At 40.6% G+C, this 13532-nt stretch overlaps 2 protein-coding genes across 5 annotated transcripts; one reads left to right on the plus strand and one right to left on the minus strand.

The window, feature by feature from the left end:
- The first annotated feature begins 487 nt into the window (after positions 1-487).
- Positions 488-5167, plus strand: rbm12ba (RNA binding motif protein 12Ba). Of its 3 annotated transcripts, none has more exons than XM_084726880.1 (2): positions 488-591; positions 3187-5167. In XM_084726880.1, the coding sequence occupies exon 2, from the start codon at positions 3211-3213 to the stop codon at positions 4951-4953; it is 1743 nt and encodes a 580-aa protein (XP_084583006.1). In that variant the 5' UTR covers positions 488-591; positions 3187-3210; the 3' UTR covers positions 4954-5167. The 3 variants fall into 3 exon arrangements, with proteins under 3 accessions (XP_084583006.1, XP_084583007.1, XP_084583008.1); XM_084726881.1 differs by lacking the exon at positions 488-591 and adding an exon at positions 2389-2988; XM_084726882.1 differs by lacking the exon at positions 488-591 and adding an exon at positions 3070-3106.
- Positions 5168-5282: 115 nt separating this feature from the next.
- Positions 5283-13342, minus strand: LOC146321628 (uncharacterized). Of its 2 annotated transcripts, none has more exons than XM_084726887.1 (12): positions 13233-13342; positions 12836-12926; positions 11417-11447; positions 10266-10343; positions 10037-10176; positions 9823-9948; positions 8176-8221; positions 8005-8070; positions 7532-7902; positions 7331-7435; positions 6229-6328; positions 5283-5629 (listed from the first exon to the last, which is right to left on the minus strand). In XM_084726887.1, the coding sequence occupies exons 2-12, from the start codon at positions 12908-12910 to the stop codon at positions 5586-5588; spliced, it is 1182 nt and encodes a 393-aa protein (XP_084583013.1). In that variant the 5' UTR covers positions 12911-12926; positions 13233-13342; the 3' UTR covers positions 5283-5585. The 2 variants fall into 2 exon arrangements, with proteins under 2 accessions (XP_084583013.1, XP_084583012.1); XM_084726886.1 differs by having other exon boundaries at positions 13228-13342.
- Between the last annotated feature and the right edge of the window lie 190 nt (positions 13343-13532).

Raw genomic sequence — 13532 nt, forward strand, 5'->3', positions numbered from 1 at the left:
CTTGACTCTCCTGGCTCTTTTTCACACTTATCTAATTTTCTCAACGCCCTTTCATCAATTTCATCTACCCTCCTCCTTTATTTCCTTCACTTTCTCCTTTATTTTTTTCTCTGCATCTGTTTTTCACACAAAGGGGAGGCGGAGCCCTTGCGTACCTCCCGCGTGCATATGCAACTTGCCTAGTGTGCCTCTGGGCAGACTAGCTGTGATTATATTATATTAAGTGTTACAGCTGCAGTTTGACCTGAAATATCATCTGTCGGTTCCTGCTGCTGCTGATGTACCACTTTCTGTGACAAGCGCCAGTGAAAATCAAACACCTCTTCTTCAGGGCAAGCTACACACAGAATTTACTTGAACAGTGTGATTTTTCAAAACGTAAAAGATACGGGGCTTTTGGGAAAACATTCGGGGCTTGAGCCTCAGTAGCCACCCCTTAAATCCGCCTCTGAGTGAATGCGTCATAAGTGGGTTTGACGGGAAATGTAAGCATCAGTCTTGCTGCTGTAGTCTAATCTCCTTCACTTCCTGGTGACAAAGTCCTGTGGTGTGCCTGCGTCAGAGAGAGAACCACGCGAGTACTGAGATCAAGTGAGTAAGATTTTTTAATTTTTAATTTAAACATTTGGATATGATAAGATAGAACTTTGTCTACCCAAAGGGGCACTGTGGACGTACTGAATTTACTTAAAATTAGTTTAAAGGAGACGATAGAGTCGATTCAATTAGACGGTGCTCATTGGAACCCTCACAAATCCTGTTTGACTCAGATTTAAAAAAAAACATTTTTGTCTGATCTGAAGGTTGCATTACCGGAACTGGAAAATTACACGGTATGTGGTTTTATTCAAATTTTTTATTCAAACCGCACAGATGTGTGTAGGCTGGTAGTGCAGTGTTCATTATAGACAGTGTTGGGTATCAAATAACAAAAAATAACTATAATCCGCCCAGATTACGTTTGAAAAAAGTATGATTCGATAATAGTTACATTTACAAGGATTACTTGATTACATTTTTGATAGGATGAATATCTTCTACTTCAGATCAGACTTACCCCTCTCAGATTGCTATTTTTGTTAATGGTGATTTAACTAATATATAATGATATTTTTTCATTCCTTTTAATTTAAATTGAAAATGGAAGAACATATTGAGTAAGTGCTCCTCTTGGGTAACAAGACTAAACTTTAAATCTCCTCAGATACTGCTGCTCTGCAAATACTGAAAATGCAAATTCATTTATTTCCTTTGAAAATGTTTTGAGATGTATAAAGAGAAAAACGAGTGCAGACGTTTGCCGTTCCGCCCATTTTTCAGTAAAAAGTGCAATATTTTAAATGTTTGAAGTAATCTAGAAATATTCAGAATAGATTGCGTATTCTTTTTGATTTAATATAATTTATGACCACATTTAAAAGTAATCTGATCGGACCCTAATTATAGAAGGATCGTTATTAGGTGTGTTCGGGATGAGGCAGGCCTGCGCAGAATCGATCAGCGACGATCGCCGCGCAATGCATGCCGGTTAGATTTGTGTCCGACTTGATCCCGACTTGCTCTGACGTCATGCAGAGCAACGATAAGCTCACGACATCGAGGCGGCCGCAGTTTTTAGAGCCAGGCGCCGCAGTTGCTCTCTACCGACTGCAAACGCCTGGCTGTCACTTGATCTATGAGCTGACAGGCTCCAATTGGCTCTTAATTTTGACAACAAACAACATACAAATTTTTTGTGTAATTGTAATATTCAACACTGGATATATCAGTCTGATGTTGTGCAATGCAGTTTTAATCTGTCAACAAGCAGATATCTTGTGGCTCATAATCAACAGAGCGCAAATGGCTCCTACCATCTAAATCCTAATTTACCTCAACATACAAAACTCACATATTTGTCCCTTCTTCCTGGGAAAACAGTGCGAATCAATGTATTTATTTTTTATTGTGAACTGGAAAATTGTCAGAGAGCCACCCGGAACCCCTATACATTACTAATTATGTAGCACGACAAGGGAAATCATTTGTCTAAATTTTCTTTGTTTACAGTGTTACGGAAAAAAGAATCAATGCGTAATTAAATTAGATCATGTCTGAAGGCAACGTACATTCTGTATAAAGGCCTACATGAAGAGAGAAGGGGTGCTCTCTCAGTCTGATACTCTGTAAGGGACTAATAGGAGTCCACCTGCATAAGTGTTAATAAATTGCTCAGAAAGACACTGTTTACTTATTGACAGAAAGAATATAAGAACTGCAGTTCTGTGGAGTACAAGAAATACATTTGAGTGCTTCAATAGAAAGAGGAGGAAAGGAAGCGAGATTTAGTGTTTTAAGTGTTTGATAAAATTCACCATTTGGTGATAAAGCACCTTTTTCTTTTTTTTTTCTTCAGTGCACACCAAAATGCGCCTCTACTAAAATGTCTTAAGAACTTAAAATGGACAAAACAACAGATGTTCCATGCGACAGAAGGGGGGATCTCTAGTTCACCTTCAATCAATGAATAAGGACTTTAATTTCTTCGGCTATGAACGTGGTCTGCAAACTTCAGGTAACCTACAGGTGATCTAACAGGATGTTAGCGTCTCTTCCTGTATGTTATCTGAAGTCTGCTGGAAAATGTCCGACTTGACTGCAGCTTTTTGTCTCCACCTCGCACTGCGGCCGCCTGATCTAGTGTAGTCTCCAGGCCAGGCGCAGTTCATCTCTAAACGCACCTATTATCAAACGGGACCGTTTTGGAGTCACGTGTTGTCCTGACTGTAGTTCGTACTCCAGTCCAGCAGGTGACGGTAATGCGCCACAAACACGTTTCAGAGCCAATGAACGTTAAGGGAGGGAAAAAAAAAAGGTAGTCAGAGCAGAGCGGTGAGGCAGAGAATGACCAAACGCAGTCACGGCAAGTTTGAGACAGGATAACAGCGACGACAACGCGTATGAAAACCACGTGTTAGCAGTAATCTGTGATTGTACCCGGCTCTCTCTGTAAGTATCCGTACTCACGTTTTATGGAGACAGGAAACTAGTTTCTCCTCATTTTCTCCTTCCCTTTCAGTCCTCCTCCTGTGTGACGCATTTGTTGTTTGGCTGAATACTTGTGTGGGTAAGGTATTACATCTTACCCATATGACTGTTACTGTGTATTTTTCGTGGGTTTTTCACCATTATTGTCTTTGATTTCAGACACCAACTGACTTGGTATGAAAAATGACCATAATCCTGCGATTGCAAGGCCTTGATGTGAAGGCAGGTATTGAAGACATACGGACATTCTTCAAATGCCTCCACATTCCTGATGGTGGGGTGTACATTGTGGGAGGAAGTCTCAAAGAGGCTTTTATTGCATTCAACACTGAGGAAGATGCCAAGCTTGCATTGCAGTACACTGGGAAACTTCTCAAAGGCTCAAAGGTGACTCTGCACTTTAGCAACATGCAAGAGATGGAGCACAAGTTAAAGTCTCTGTTAAAGAGAAAGAAACCCTCCCCCACCAAACTCTTTGTAAAGGGACCTCAGCCATCTCCAGATGCAAATGAGCTGCCTTTGAATGCGTGTCCTCAGGCTCCGAAGACTGCAAATCGACCACCAAACCTTGTAGCTCAACCACCTACTGCTCCATGGTCACTTGATCCTAGAACTGCAAGTCCTCCATCTCTTTGTCCTGATACTTTAAATCCACAAGTTTCCAATGCACTTGATTCCAGTACTGCCTTTCTTCTTGGGGTTTGTACCGTCCTTCAAAGTCTCCAGTCATCCCATCAAAGAGAAGACAGTGAGGCCATTCCAAGCGTTGATTTCTCTAACATTTGCTGCCCAGATGTGTCTCCAGAGAAAACTCAGAACTCAAAGCCAGGCTATGTCAGGCTATTTGGTCTGCCAGCCTCAACTACAAAAGAGGACATCTGCCATTTTTTCAGAGGGCTGGCGGTACAGGAAGCCATAGTAAACATTGAGTTGGGACATGGGCGTGGCTGCCTTGTGAAGTTTGCAAGCGCACAGGATGCATGCGATGCTCTTCACTTCAACCAGCAGTTGCTGAACTCCGTCCGTGTAGAGGTACGAACAGGAAGTGAGAAGATGTGGACCAGTGCAGTGCAAGAATGCGAAAACGCTTTGGATGTTGGTGAGAAAGTAACACCAAAGCATAGCCCTTTTAGGGAAACTGCAAACCACAAACATGAATCCGTTTTTGATCCGCGGCTCAAGAGGCGAGCTGCCAACCGGTTGCCACCTAAACCATCAAAACAGCCCAGACCTGACAAAGACTCAACAACCACCTTATCACCAACTGTGGAGCACACTATCATGGTCAGTAATCTACCCAAAACGATGACAAAAACTGAAATAAAAGAATTGCTTGGATGTCCAAACATTGCACATAAAAATGTGCTACATCTGCTTGATAAAGAAAGCAAAAGAACAGATAAGGCTTTCCTTATTTTTAACTGCACTGAGGACTATGATTATGCATTGAATCTCACCGGCTGCCATGTGGGTTCTGATGCCATTGAGGTCAAAGCAGTCACCAAAGAGATGATGAGGAACATGATGGCCACAACCCACCCCAGGAATTTTGGGCCACTTGCTAAGAAGAAACAAAATCAAAAAAGGAAACCCTATTCAGCTGAGACTACAGAAGATGCACTGAACATAAACACAGACCCAACAGCTCAGACGTACCTGTTTGTCAGCAACATGCCCGCAAATGTAAAGAAAAGTCACTTAAGAGGCCTTTTCAGAGACTTCAGTGTTACAAAGGATGATATCACCTTACTGCTTGACAGTGATGGAAAGGGTATTGGTGAGGCTGTGGTTCAGTTTGAATCACAGAAGCTTGCTGCACTCGCTCAGAAGCTTCACGGTCAGAACTTCCTGGGGACGAAATTGCTTCTTACACGCATAAATGTGAAGCAAATGGAGGACATCTTGTCATCTTGCTTGAGGAGGTAGAAAATTGATGCCTGAATATAGGCACCACGGACAAAGACTGATTCTGATATCCTATTTTTTTTTTAATGTCAAGTTTGTCTTCATGCTTGATTTCATCAATGTAAGCAGTTATTCAATCTTTGTTATTAAATGTTTGCAGTATCTCAATATTCACTGTTAAGCATTTCTTTACATTTCCTCTGTAGACACTGTACATTGTTAAATAAATGTTTTTTACACTGTTTTAAGGCCCATTTATTAACCAAAGAACGTGAGGAACTTGTCCTTGAGGAAATAATTAAATGGCTGTCACATTTGGAATGAATGAATTACACATTTCAACAGACACGTCATTTTCTCCATTACTTTTAATAGAACTGGACCATGAGAAATTAAGTGTCACACACTTAATAACAGTTGAAGCTGCTGAAAACATGCACATTATATCATGTAAAACTTTCCAAGTTGAATCTTCTAAAGAAATCAAAAACATTAAAAAAAAACAAGACTACTAAGTAGCAACAGAAAAAAAAACTATACCTAAAAGCATAAAAATGTACATCAAAACAAAGTTTTCAACTCCTGGACAGTTGTGACTGATGCGCACGTAAGACTGAGGGATGAGAAGATCGAGGTGTCACATCCTGAGATGGTCATTTGTAATACCTGGGTGGACCATCAGAGAACCTGGATGGACCTGCAGAGACAACATGCACAATAAATACAATAAACTGCTAAACTGCAACTTGGACCACAGCTGCTGCAGAGGACTCACAGCCTCAGTACATGGGGTGAATGCTCTACCAATTGAGCTTCCAGGCCACCAGGCAGTGTTTCTGTGGGGGGGGGGATGCTGCTGAAAGCCTTAGCTTTCTACACTGAGTCTGCAGAAGACTTTTGAAAAGAAGGAACAAGCTTCATCTAGAGGGCAATCAGTGATTTTCTCTTCTGTTCAGGAGGACGGAGGGAAAGAGAAAGAAAGAAAACACTACTCTGCATCTGATATTTTCATGTCTGTGACATTCTACAGTCATGTTGCAAAACCGTGATACGATCTGAACCATGAGTTTTTTGATCCGTTGCACTCCTAGTTAATATGGGCACCGAAATAAAACCCAACAGATAACACCACACCCACGTGTTGCTCAAGCACATAGTGTGAACTGGCCATGAGCAACAGTATTTTTTTTTCCTTTGGAATCTTCCAGTCAACAAATACCATTACATGACTCTCTACATCTGAGTAATGGATGCATCAAATGGAGAAAGTTGAGAGGAAACCTGGTGCTCACATACCTGAGAGACTACTTGAGAAGCGGTCGCTACTGCTCGACAGTCTGGAGGGTGTAGAGGAGAAGTTTGTGGAGCTCATTGGTAGGCTGTTCAGAGTAGAACCCTGGAGGAAACGAAGAGGAGATGATGCACATGGTGCCAAATACACATTTACTTGTGACACAAATGTTTTTGCTTATATCAGATGTTCAACAGTAGATAGTTTAAATGGTCAGGCTCAGAGTGGCTTATACTATGCATAATATATTCAAATAAAACAATTACAATATGATTCTTGATGGTTAATGTATTACCTATGGCAGATGGTGGTCGGCACGTCCCTAAGTTGGAGAAGCAGAAGTACCAGCATGGAAGCTAAGCAATGAACTGTTTTTGACAAAGTCAGCAGCAAAATCACTCAATCCATCTAGAAAAGTTTCACTGTGTTACTTTGCCAGACAGCCTTTTTTGATAGGAAAGCACTGTTACATAAACCAAATACCTCTCCATCTTGCTCAACCTGATTCCTTTTGCAAAATCAGTAATTTTACCACACAAAATGGGAGTTTCAGGTCTAACACAGTTTCTGTGTTTTAATCAATGTGTGACTTTGGTGAAGCCAAATGAACCTTTTAAACACCAGTGTCACACAATAACACAAACAGACTGACTTATCAAGGCAGCGGCAGGACAACAACTCTTGTGTTCTGTTAAGTAAAATTACCGTTTTCCCTAAAGGACTTTGGTGGCTTTAACAGCAGCTTATATAACAGCAGTTTCCTTGAAAAAGACGAGGTAAAACTGAAAATAATCTTAATATAGCAAACACTTAAACTGATTTTTTTTTTTTCTGTGGCTGAAAATCATTTTGCTGATGACCCTGTTCACACCAGTACATTGCTTAGCTTCCTTCCTCCAGTCACTTGTCCAAACTGGGGGCATGCTGACTACCATCTACTGTAGGCAGTACACTCATTATTACCTCACACAACCCCACTTCAAATAATCTGAACCATCCCTTTAAGTAAGTAGGCTAGATTACATTTAATGATTTCTCCCAAACATTTGGTTTTAGATTCAAGATCTGAGAACAGGATTACTTTTTATTAAAAAAAGAGCTTCATACCCTGGACACACTCCTCAGTCTGTACTCCATCAGCACATCCGTTAGTTTCTGCGTCACCTTCAGCACCAGCTGTGCGTCACTCTCATTCTCTATCCGGAAAGTATCCTAAAACACATTTTGAGAAGTTCCTGTATCAACAAAATAACACTGACACTTTTCTTAAATTGAAGAGGAACCTATTGTGATAAATGAGACACGTACCAGGTAAGTGAGAAGTGTATTAGGCAGGCTACCACTTTCTGGAGCTGCTCCCATCAAGCCTGGCCTCTCCAGTGGCTTGTCCATTGGACGATCCATTAAGCCACTTCCCATTTGGTTCCCCCGGTAATCATTCTGATACATTCTGCTGGGGCTCTCCTGCAGTAGTCCAGTCCTTCCAAAGCCATCTCTTCCACCACCTGGTCCAAAACCATTTCCAGTGGGGCGGTGACCCATACCAGAGTCATGGAAATCTTGCCTGCCCGAGTAGCCTCCAAAGCCAGGGTCCCCATATTCTCCCACTGGATAGTCAGAGACAGGACCACCTGGAAGAGGAAACTCCCCTGGAAACCTCGGGCCAGAGAACCTGGGACCTGTGAGAGAGACAATTAAATATACATACAATAATTATATATAAAAAAGGCATACATGAACACTATTATACAGACTATGCTTCAGCGATAAAAATGGCTCACCTAAAGGTGGTCCCTTTGGTCCCATCCCAGGTGGGGGTGGAGGTACAACTTTAGGAGTAGCAGAACCTGTGAGTGAGAAACAAATGAGACAAATAACTCAAGTAATCAACCAACAGGAGATCCTTTATTACCAATCTAATTCAAAGCAAATCAATCAATAGACTAACTTACGGAGTCCTTTAAAAGCAGGTACTTCACAGGGCTCCTTCAAAATCACCTAAAAGCAACAACAGAAACAGTAAAATATCAAATCTGTCATCATGATGTATAAAAAATAAAAAAATCTACTGCTCATATGTAAAAATGGGTTATTTTATGAATAGAATATGATAATGTCTTGAATTTACAATTTAGGCATTAAAGCTACTGCAAACCCAAATCCACAAAAGCTCCCCAACTATGTAATTTTGTGACTTATGTGCACAATAGTAAGCATTTTAAATTATTAGGAATAAATTTTAATCCAAATTCTTGAGTGATGTTTCCCCAGCCATGGCCAGCCCACTCATGGCAACACCCCCTTTTTCACCCACAAAAAAAAGCATGTGTGGTGATACTCAACTCATGTCTGTGCAGGAAAGCAGAGAAGGATGTCTTTAAAAAAGTGTCTGTGACAGTGTTCAGCTCTCAGTTCTTTAGAAGCCTATTTCTGTGCTTTGAAAGGAGATTTCTCTCCTGTGTTGCTGTTAGTACTCATATATCTCTATACTTAATATTTCAAGGTTGCATTGAGCCACATAGAAGTCATGTCATCATTTTACAGCCACTCAACTTATGCTAAGTTATCGTCAGTTAAAGGACACACCTTTAAGTGGTTAGGCCTTTTGTAATGGAAATGCAATTGATGCTTATTCCATTTTGTGATCCACTTGCTGCCGTTACACTACAAAATTCCCTGTTGTGGGACAATAAAGGAATACCTTATCTTAGCCTGATCAGACAGAATGCAGTTTTGCAAATAGAAGCATCTTTCTGTAGTTGTTTTTTTTAATGAAACTATTCATAGTAAGTCTCATTTATGATCGTGTGGTCAGTTATAGTGGATTAATGTATGTAAACTTGCCACGTTAGGAACAGTGGGTAATCAACCTGAAATGGACCACAACTTAAGCATAAGTGTGCATGCAAGCACCATAGGTGCATTCCAGTACATAAACATATAACACTACACCTCACATTTAAAGTGATTTTGATTTTTTTTAAGGTGGCTCAATACATTTTGCTGCAGCCCCTGACCACAGCAGATGTGCCATTTTTTGAACAAGGTTTTTTTTTAATAGTTATGAATGTTTAATTTCACTCATAATTTTGTGGATGCTTCATAAGACACTCAACTTTGATATCCTATATCAAGCCAAATTTCCAGAGGCTTTAAAGAAACCATGGCCTCCTCACTCATTTCAATGAGACATGAGAGTTAAGTCAGACAAAATGCAGTTTGTTTACTGCAATACAAGGCAAACTCAGTAATATAATTCAATATATAATATAAAAGGCAGAATTCTACTGTTTGCCTCACAATCGCTGTAGTAACTTCAGAGCTGATAGGTCGTGCTTCATGGTTTTATAAACCACTATGCAGTGTTTTGGTGTTTAATAAACCTTTACATTCATGGATGTAGCATTTATACTTGATATCCTAGATCATATTCAATCTTCTCATCAGTAAATGTAGAAACATCCTCAAGCCAACACATCCACTTAATAAATACATTAATCACCAGTGACTATTATAGGCAAGAAAATCTTTTTTTGACCCAGGGGAATAGAAACAAGACTTTTATGCCACTGCTGCACTGATTTAGGCCTGACACTCACCTTGAGTTGTCCTCTACCCTCTGTCTTCTCCACCTCAGCTGCAACTTCTTTAATTGCCTTCCTCACAGCGGGGTCTTTGTTGGCTTCTTCTTCTTCATGGGTGACTTTGTCAGGGTGGACCTTTTTCTGCACAAGGCAGAGAAATTTACAAATATTACAAATAACTCTGCAATACGATGCATTTGAGGCAGACTAAGAAAACAACAATACTCACCAAGTATCTGAAATTGTGTTTCCAGCCTTTCACATGGGCAAGCATATCATGCTGCAAGCGGGAGACAGCACAGAGTTTGCACTGGTAGTGTGGTGGGACAGATTTACTGGGGCTGCGGTACTCCCACACATACTGAAGACCTGTAGATACACAATGATTATTTGTTATAATTTCTATACAGGAATAGAGGGAGGTTATGTATATGCCAGGCAACATCCCTTCTGCTTACCAATGATACACTCTGTAACCCCCTTCAACTGTTTGCTGAGGGAGGGCAGGGTCTGGATAGATGTCCCTTTGGTGAACACTAGGAAAACACAACACTGGTCAGCACAAAGCAAAAGCTATATAATGGTCCACAACTGATAAGAGTGAGACAGCACGTCCAGGTCCAAAAAACTAGCTCAGTGAGCCACAAAGTTATGCATTTCTGTAATCATAATAATGATGATAAAACAGACACAGAGTTCTAAAAAGTGTGTTGTGTTCTTGCACTAACTGCAGTGTCTGAAGGCCAATAAATTTTATTCTGTCTGTGTTAACTGAACAACCGTAAGAAACCCAAACTCCTCATGTGTGCTTTTGAAGCCTGGGGGAGAAGAGGAACAGCAGTTCTCAGTGAACCCCATTTAGGCCTGAAATGGGCTGCAGGACACCAGCACCTATGATGCACTGCTTCTCACTGTGCCCAACAACAGAAGTATCACACTCCTGTGTTGCACTAATGAAGCAGTCCAACTGCAATGTGCAATTAAATCCCTGTGTAATTTAACATACTCTGGTAAGCAGACAAGGTTTACTAGAATTAAGAAAAATTAAGTAATACAACACATTATCACTCAAGCCAGTACTATAGTACAGCTAATATTGCCATCAGCAGTGTTAAAAATATTTTATGGTGGAAAAAAATCCAAGTGTTTATGCAACCATCACAGCACAAAAAGTACTTCATCAACAACCTTTGCAGATGCATGGTTGTATCACTGTAAGTCCCACTGTTTTTGAGACCATGTGTAGTTGTCACTAAGGACTATTGGAGCATAGTGCTGGTCTTCAATGTAGCAACATCTTAGGAGAATGGGTTGTCATTTCTAAGATTGTTCAGTATATCTTTTAAAACCATGTAAATGTTACAAATGGCATTTATGATGATCAAACTTGTGGCAAAATACTGGAAAATGTTATGCAAGATTGTTTTTGCAGAGGAAAACACTGATCTCCAAAGACCATAACCATAGGTGGTGCCACAACAGCCCGTATCTGTGAGAGTGTGAGTCTCAACTCAATGAGTGGTGAACACGCCACCACGTGGGACATGAAGCAGGGATCTCAAGCTTCAACGCTCGGCACTGGCAGTGGCACCGTGTATAGAGGACTTACCTATATCAGCAGAATGCTGCGGCTGCTTTCTCTGTCAAAGAAGGGAATAAACCCACATGAAGGAGAGAGACACATAGAGGCATTAGTGACAAGATGACACTTAGCAGAGGACTGAACTCCTCGTCCATGTCCGCCACACCATATATGCCATAGAGCATTTCCTCATTCTCCATGACCCCCTGCATCAAGCAGCAACAGTCAGAGAGACAAGTCTGTACTCATATAGTATAGTGATAAGTATAAAATTCTCAATAAATGAGAATGTAGAACAGCAACACTTCATTACTTGTTGAACAAGGAAGAACAGAGAAGACAAATAGTCAATATACTGAGTAAAGGTTAAAACATAAAAGTTGAATATGCAAACATGTCTGCAGTGACCACATTAAAGAGTACTGAGGTCAAGACCTCAGTATTTTCCCAGGAGAATGAAACTCATTGCTCTGCTACCACTGTGTGTTGTGGCCTAACACCCAGTGTGGTGTGTTTGGGAACTCTGAATCTAAGTTTAACAGATGAAAACAGCAAACAAAAATTATGTGATAACTAAACATGTACCCTTTTTTGAGGAAGGGTATAGAGGAGAGTGATGTCATTTTAAATCACACAGAAATTTGGATGTAGGCCTTACTCATGCTAGGCTATATTTTGCAGCATGAAAGTGGCAGTCACTTGGGCTGAGGGCACCTGTCAAACAAGAAATCATGCTCCCAAACGTTCACTATTTTCAAGCCTTGTAACAGATAAGCAAAGGAGACAGGAGACAGAAACAAGCAGCCAATCACAAGGCAAACTGGAAATGATACATGTAACTTATAAAAGTAAATGTTATTACTAAGATTTCTTGAACTGAATGTCATTAGTGTGTAGGATCCAGGAGCCACTTTGGTTTGGAGCATGACAGCACTCAGAAGTAAAAACTGAGTACCCTGCCAGTAGATATTGGTTCAGAGAACCAAAGTCTCATCACAGATGAAGCTCTGTGTCAAATCTGAGAAGTGAAAAAGTTTAAGCAGTTTCAGAACAAGAAACGTTTGCAAAGTGAAGCTGACGAAGTGGACTTTAAAGAAGTTGAGCTAAGATATTCCTTAAAAACACAACAGTGACAACAGGCCACAGATGTGAGGCCCAGATCCAGTGAGTATGGTCTTCATTAACCAGACAACAAACACAACCAAGCCTGAGAGCACAGAGGCTGACACCAAGTCCACCTGAACTGCTGCCGCCTGGCTCACCATCAGACATCACCAAAACCAGTGTGCAATATCATTCAGAAGAAAAAAGGAAATCACATGTGCCCTTCATGAACGATCAGGGCTATACATGTGACGTTACAAGAGTGTAACTGTATTGATGGTTTTGTTTTAGTAGTGAATATTTTGTCACATGTGGTGCTAACATAAGAATGATTCTACTTACCCTGGGATTTCTCTTCTGATTCGACTGCGGTCCATTTTTTGGTAGAGATTGGTTGACTGGGGCCTCGGCCTCCATTTTCTCAGTCTCTCCACTGGGGGACAATGACAGAACCCATTCACAATCATTCATATGCTAAGTAATTCCCCTTCAAGAGAAACGCATTTTTTTCATTAATGGTTATGGATTTATCTAGATTAAAAGATTTTCGTTTTAACAGTCACAGTTAGCTAAGATAGCTCTACCTATAACGTTTCATCTCAAGGCCCAAACAAGCCTTGCGTTAGATTAGTTTTTGACAATATTACGCTGACTCTGAGAAATATCTAAGCAAGGTGAAACGCCAAATATTATATTTATGTCAGATAGATAAACAGAAAGATAATATTACTCACCTTACCCGAGATATTTTAATACAAACTGCGAGCTCCTCCAAGCACAGGTTCGGGAAAACGAACTAGCTAACGTTAGCCAGCAGCTACGATGGAGCTAAAAAAAAAAAAACACACACACACACAATGCCGACAGCCGGCGAGTCGATCTAGATGGAAACCGTAGATTTCAGAAACACTCGCGAGATTTGTATAGGTTGCTTCTTCAATGTACAGACTATACAAAATAATTGTGTTTTATAATGTTGCAATGCTCTGAATAAAATATACTTGGGCTTACGAACAAAAAAAAACTTAGTTAGGGCAAA

Source organism: Lutjanus erythropterus, chromosome 9 (assembly GCF_056507025.1).
Source record: "Lutjanus erythropterus isolate fLutEry1 chromosome 9, fLutEry1.hap2, whole genome shotgun sequence".
NCBI classification, from domain to species: Eukaryota; Metazoa; Chordata; class Actinopteri; order Lutjaniformes; family Lutjanidae; genus Lutjanus; species Lutjanus erythropterus.

Excerpts from the sequence above, each read along its gene's own strand:
- rbm12ba (XM_084726880.1), top strand. The coding sequence starts at position 3,211 with ATGACCATAATCCTGCGATTGCAAGGCCTTGATGTGAAGGCAGGTATT.
- LOC146321628 (XM_084726887.1), bottom strand. The coding sequence starts at position 12,910 with ATGGAGGCCGAGGCCCCAGTCAACCAATCTCTACCAAAAAATGGACCG. Across the intron at positions 10,177-10,265 it reads GGTTACAGAGTGTATCATTG|GTCTTCAGTATGTGTGGGAG; the intron begins GTAAGCAGAAGG and ends GTGTATCTACAG. Across the intron at positions 5,630-6,228 it reads CTTCTCAAGTAGTCTCTCAG|GTCCATCCAGGTTCTCTGAT; the intron begins GTATGTGAGCAC and ends TTGTCTCTGCAG.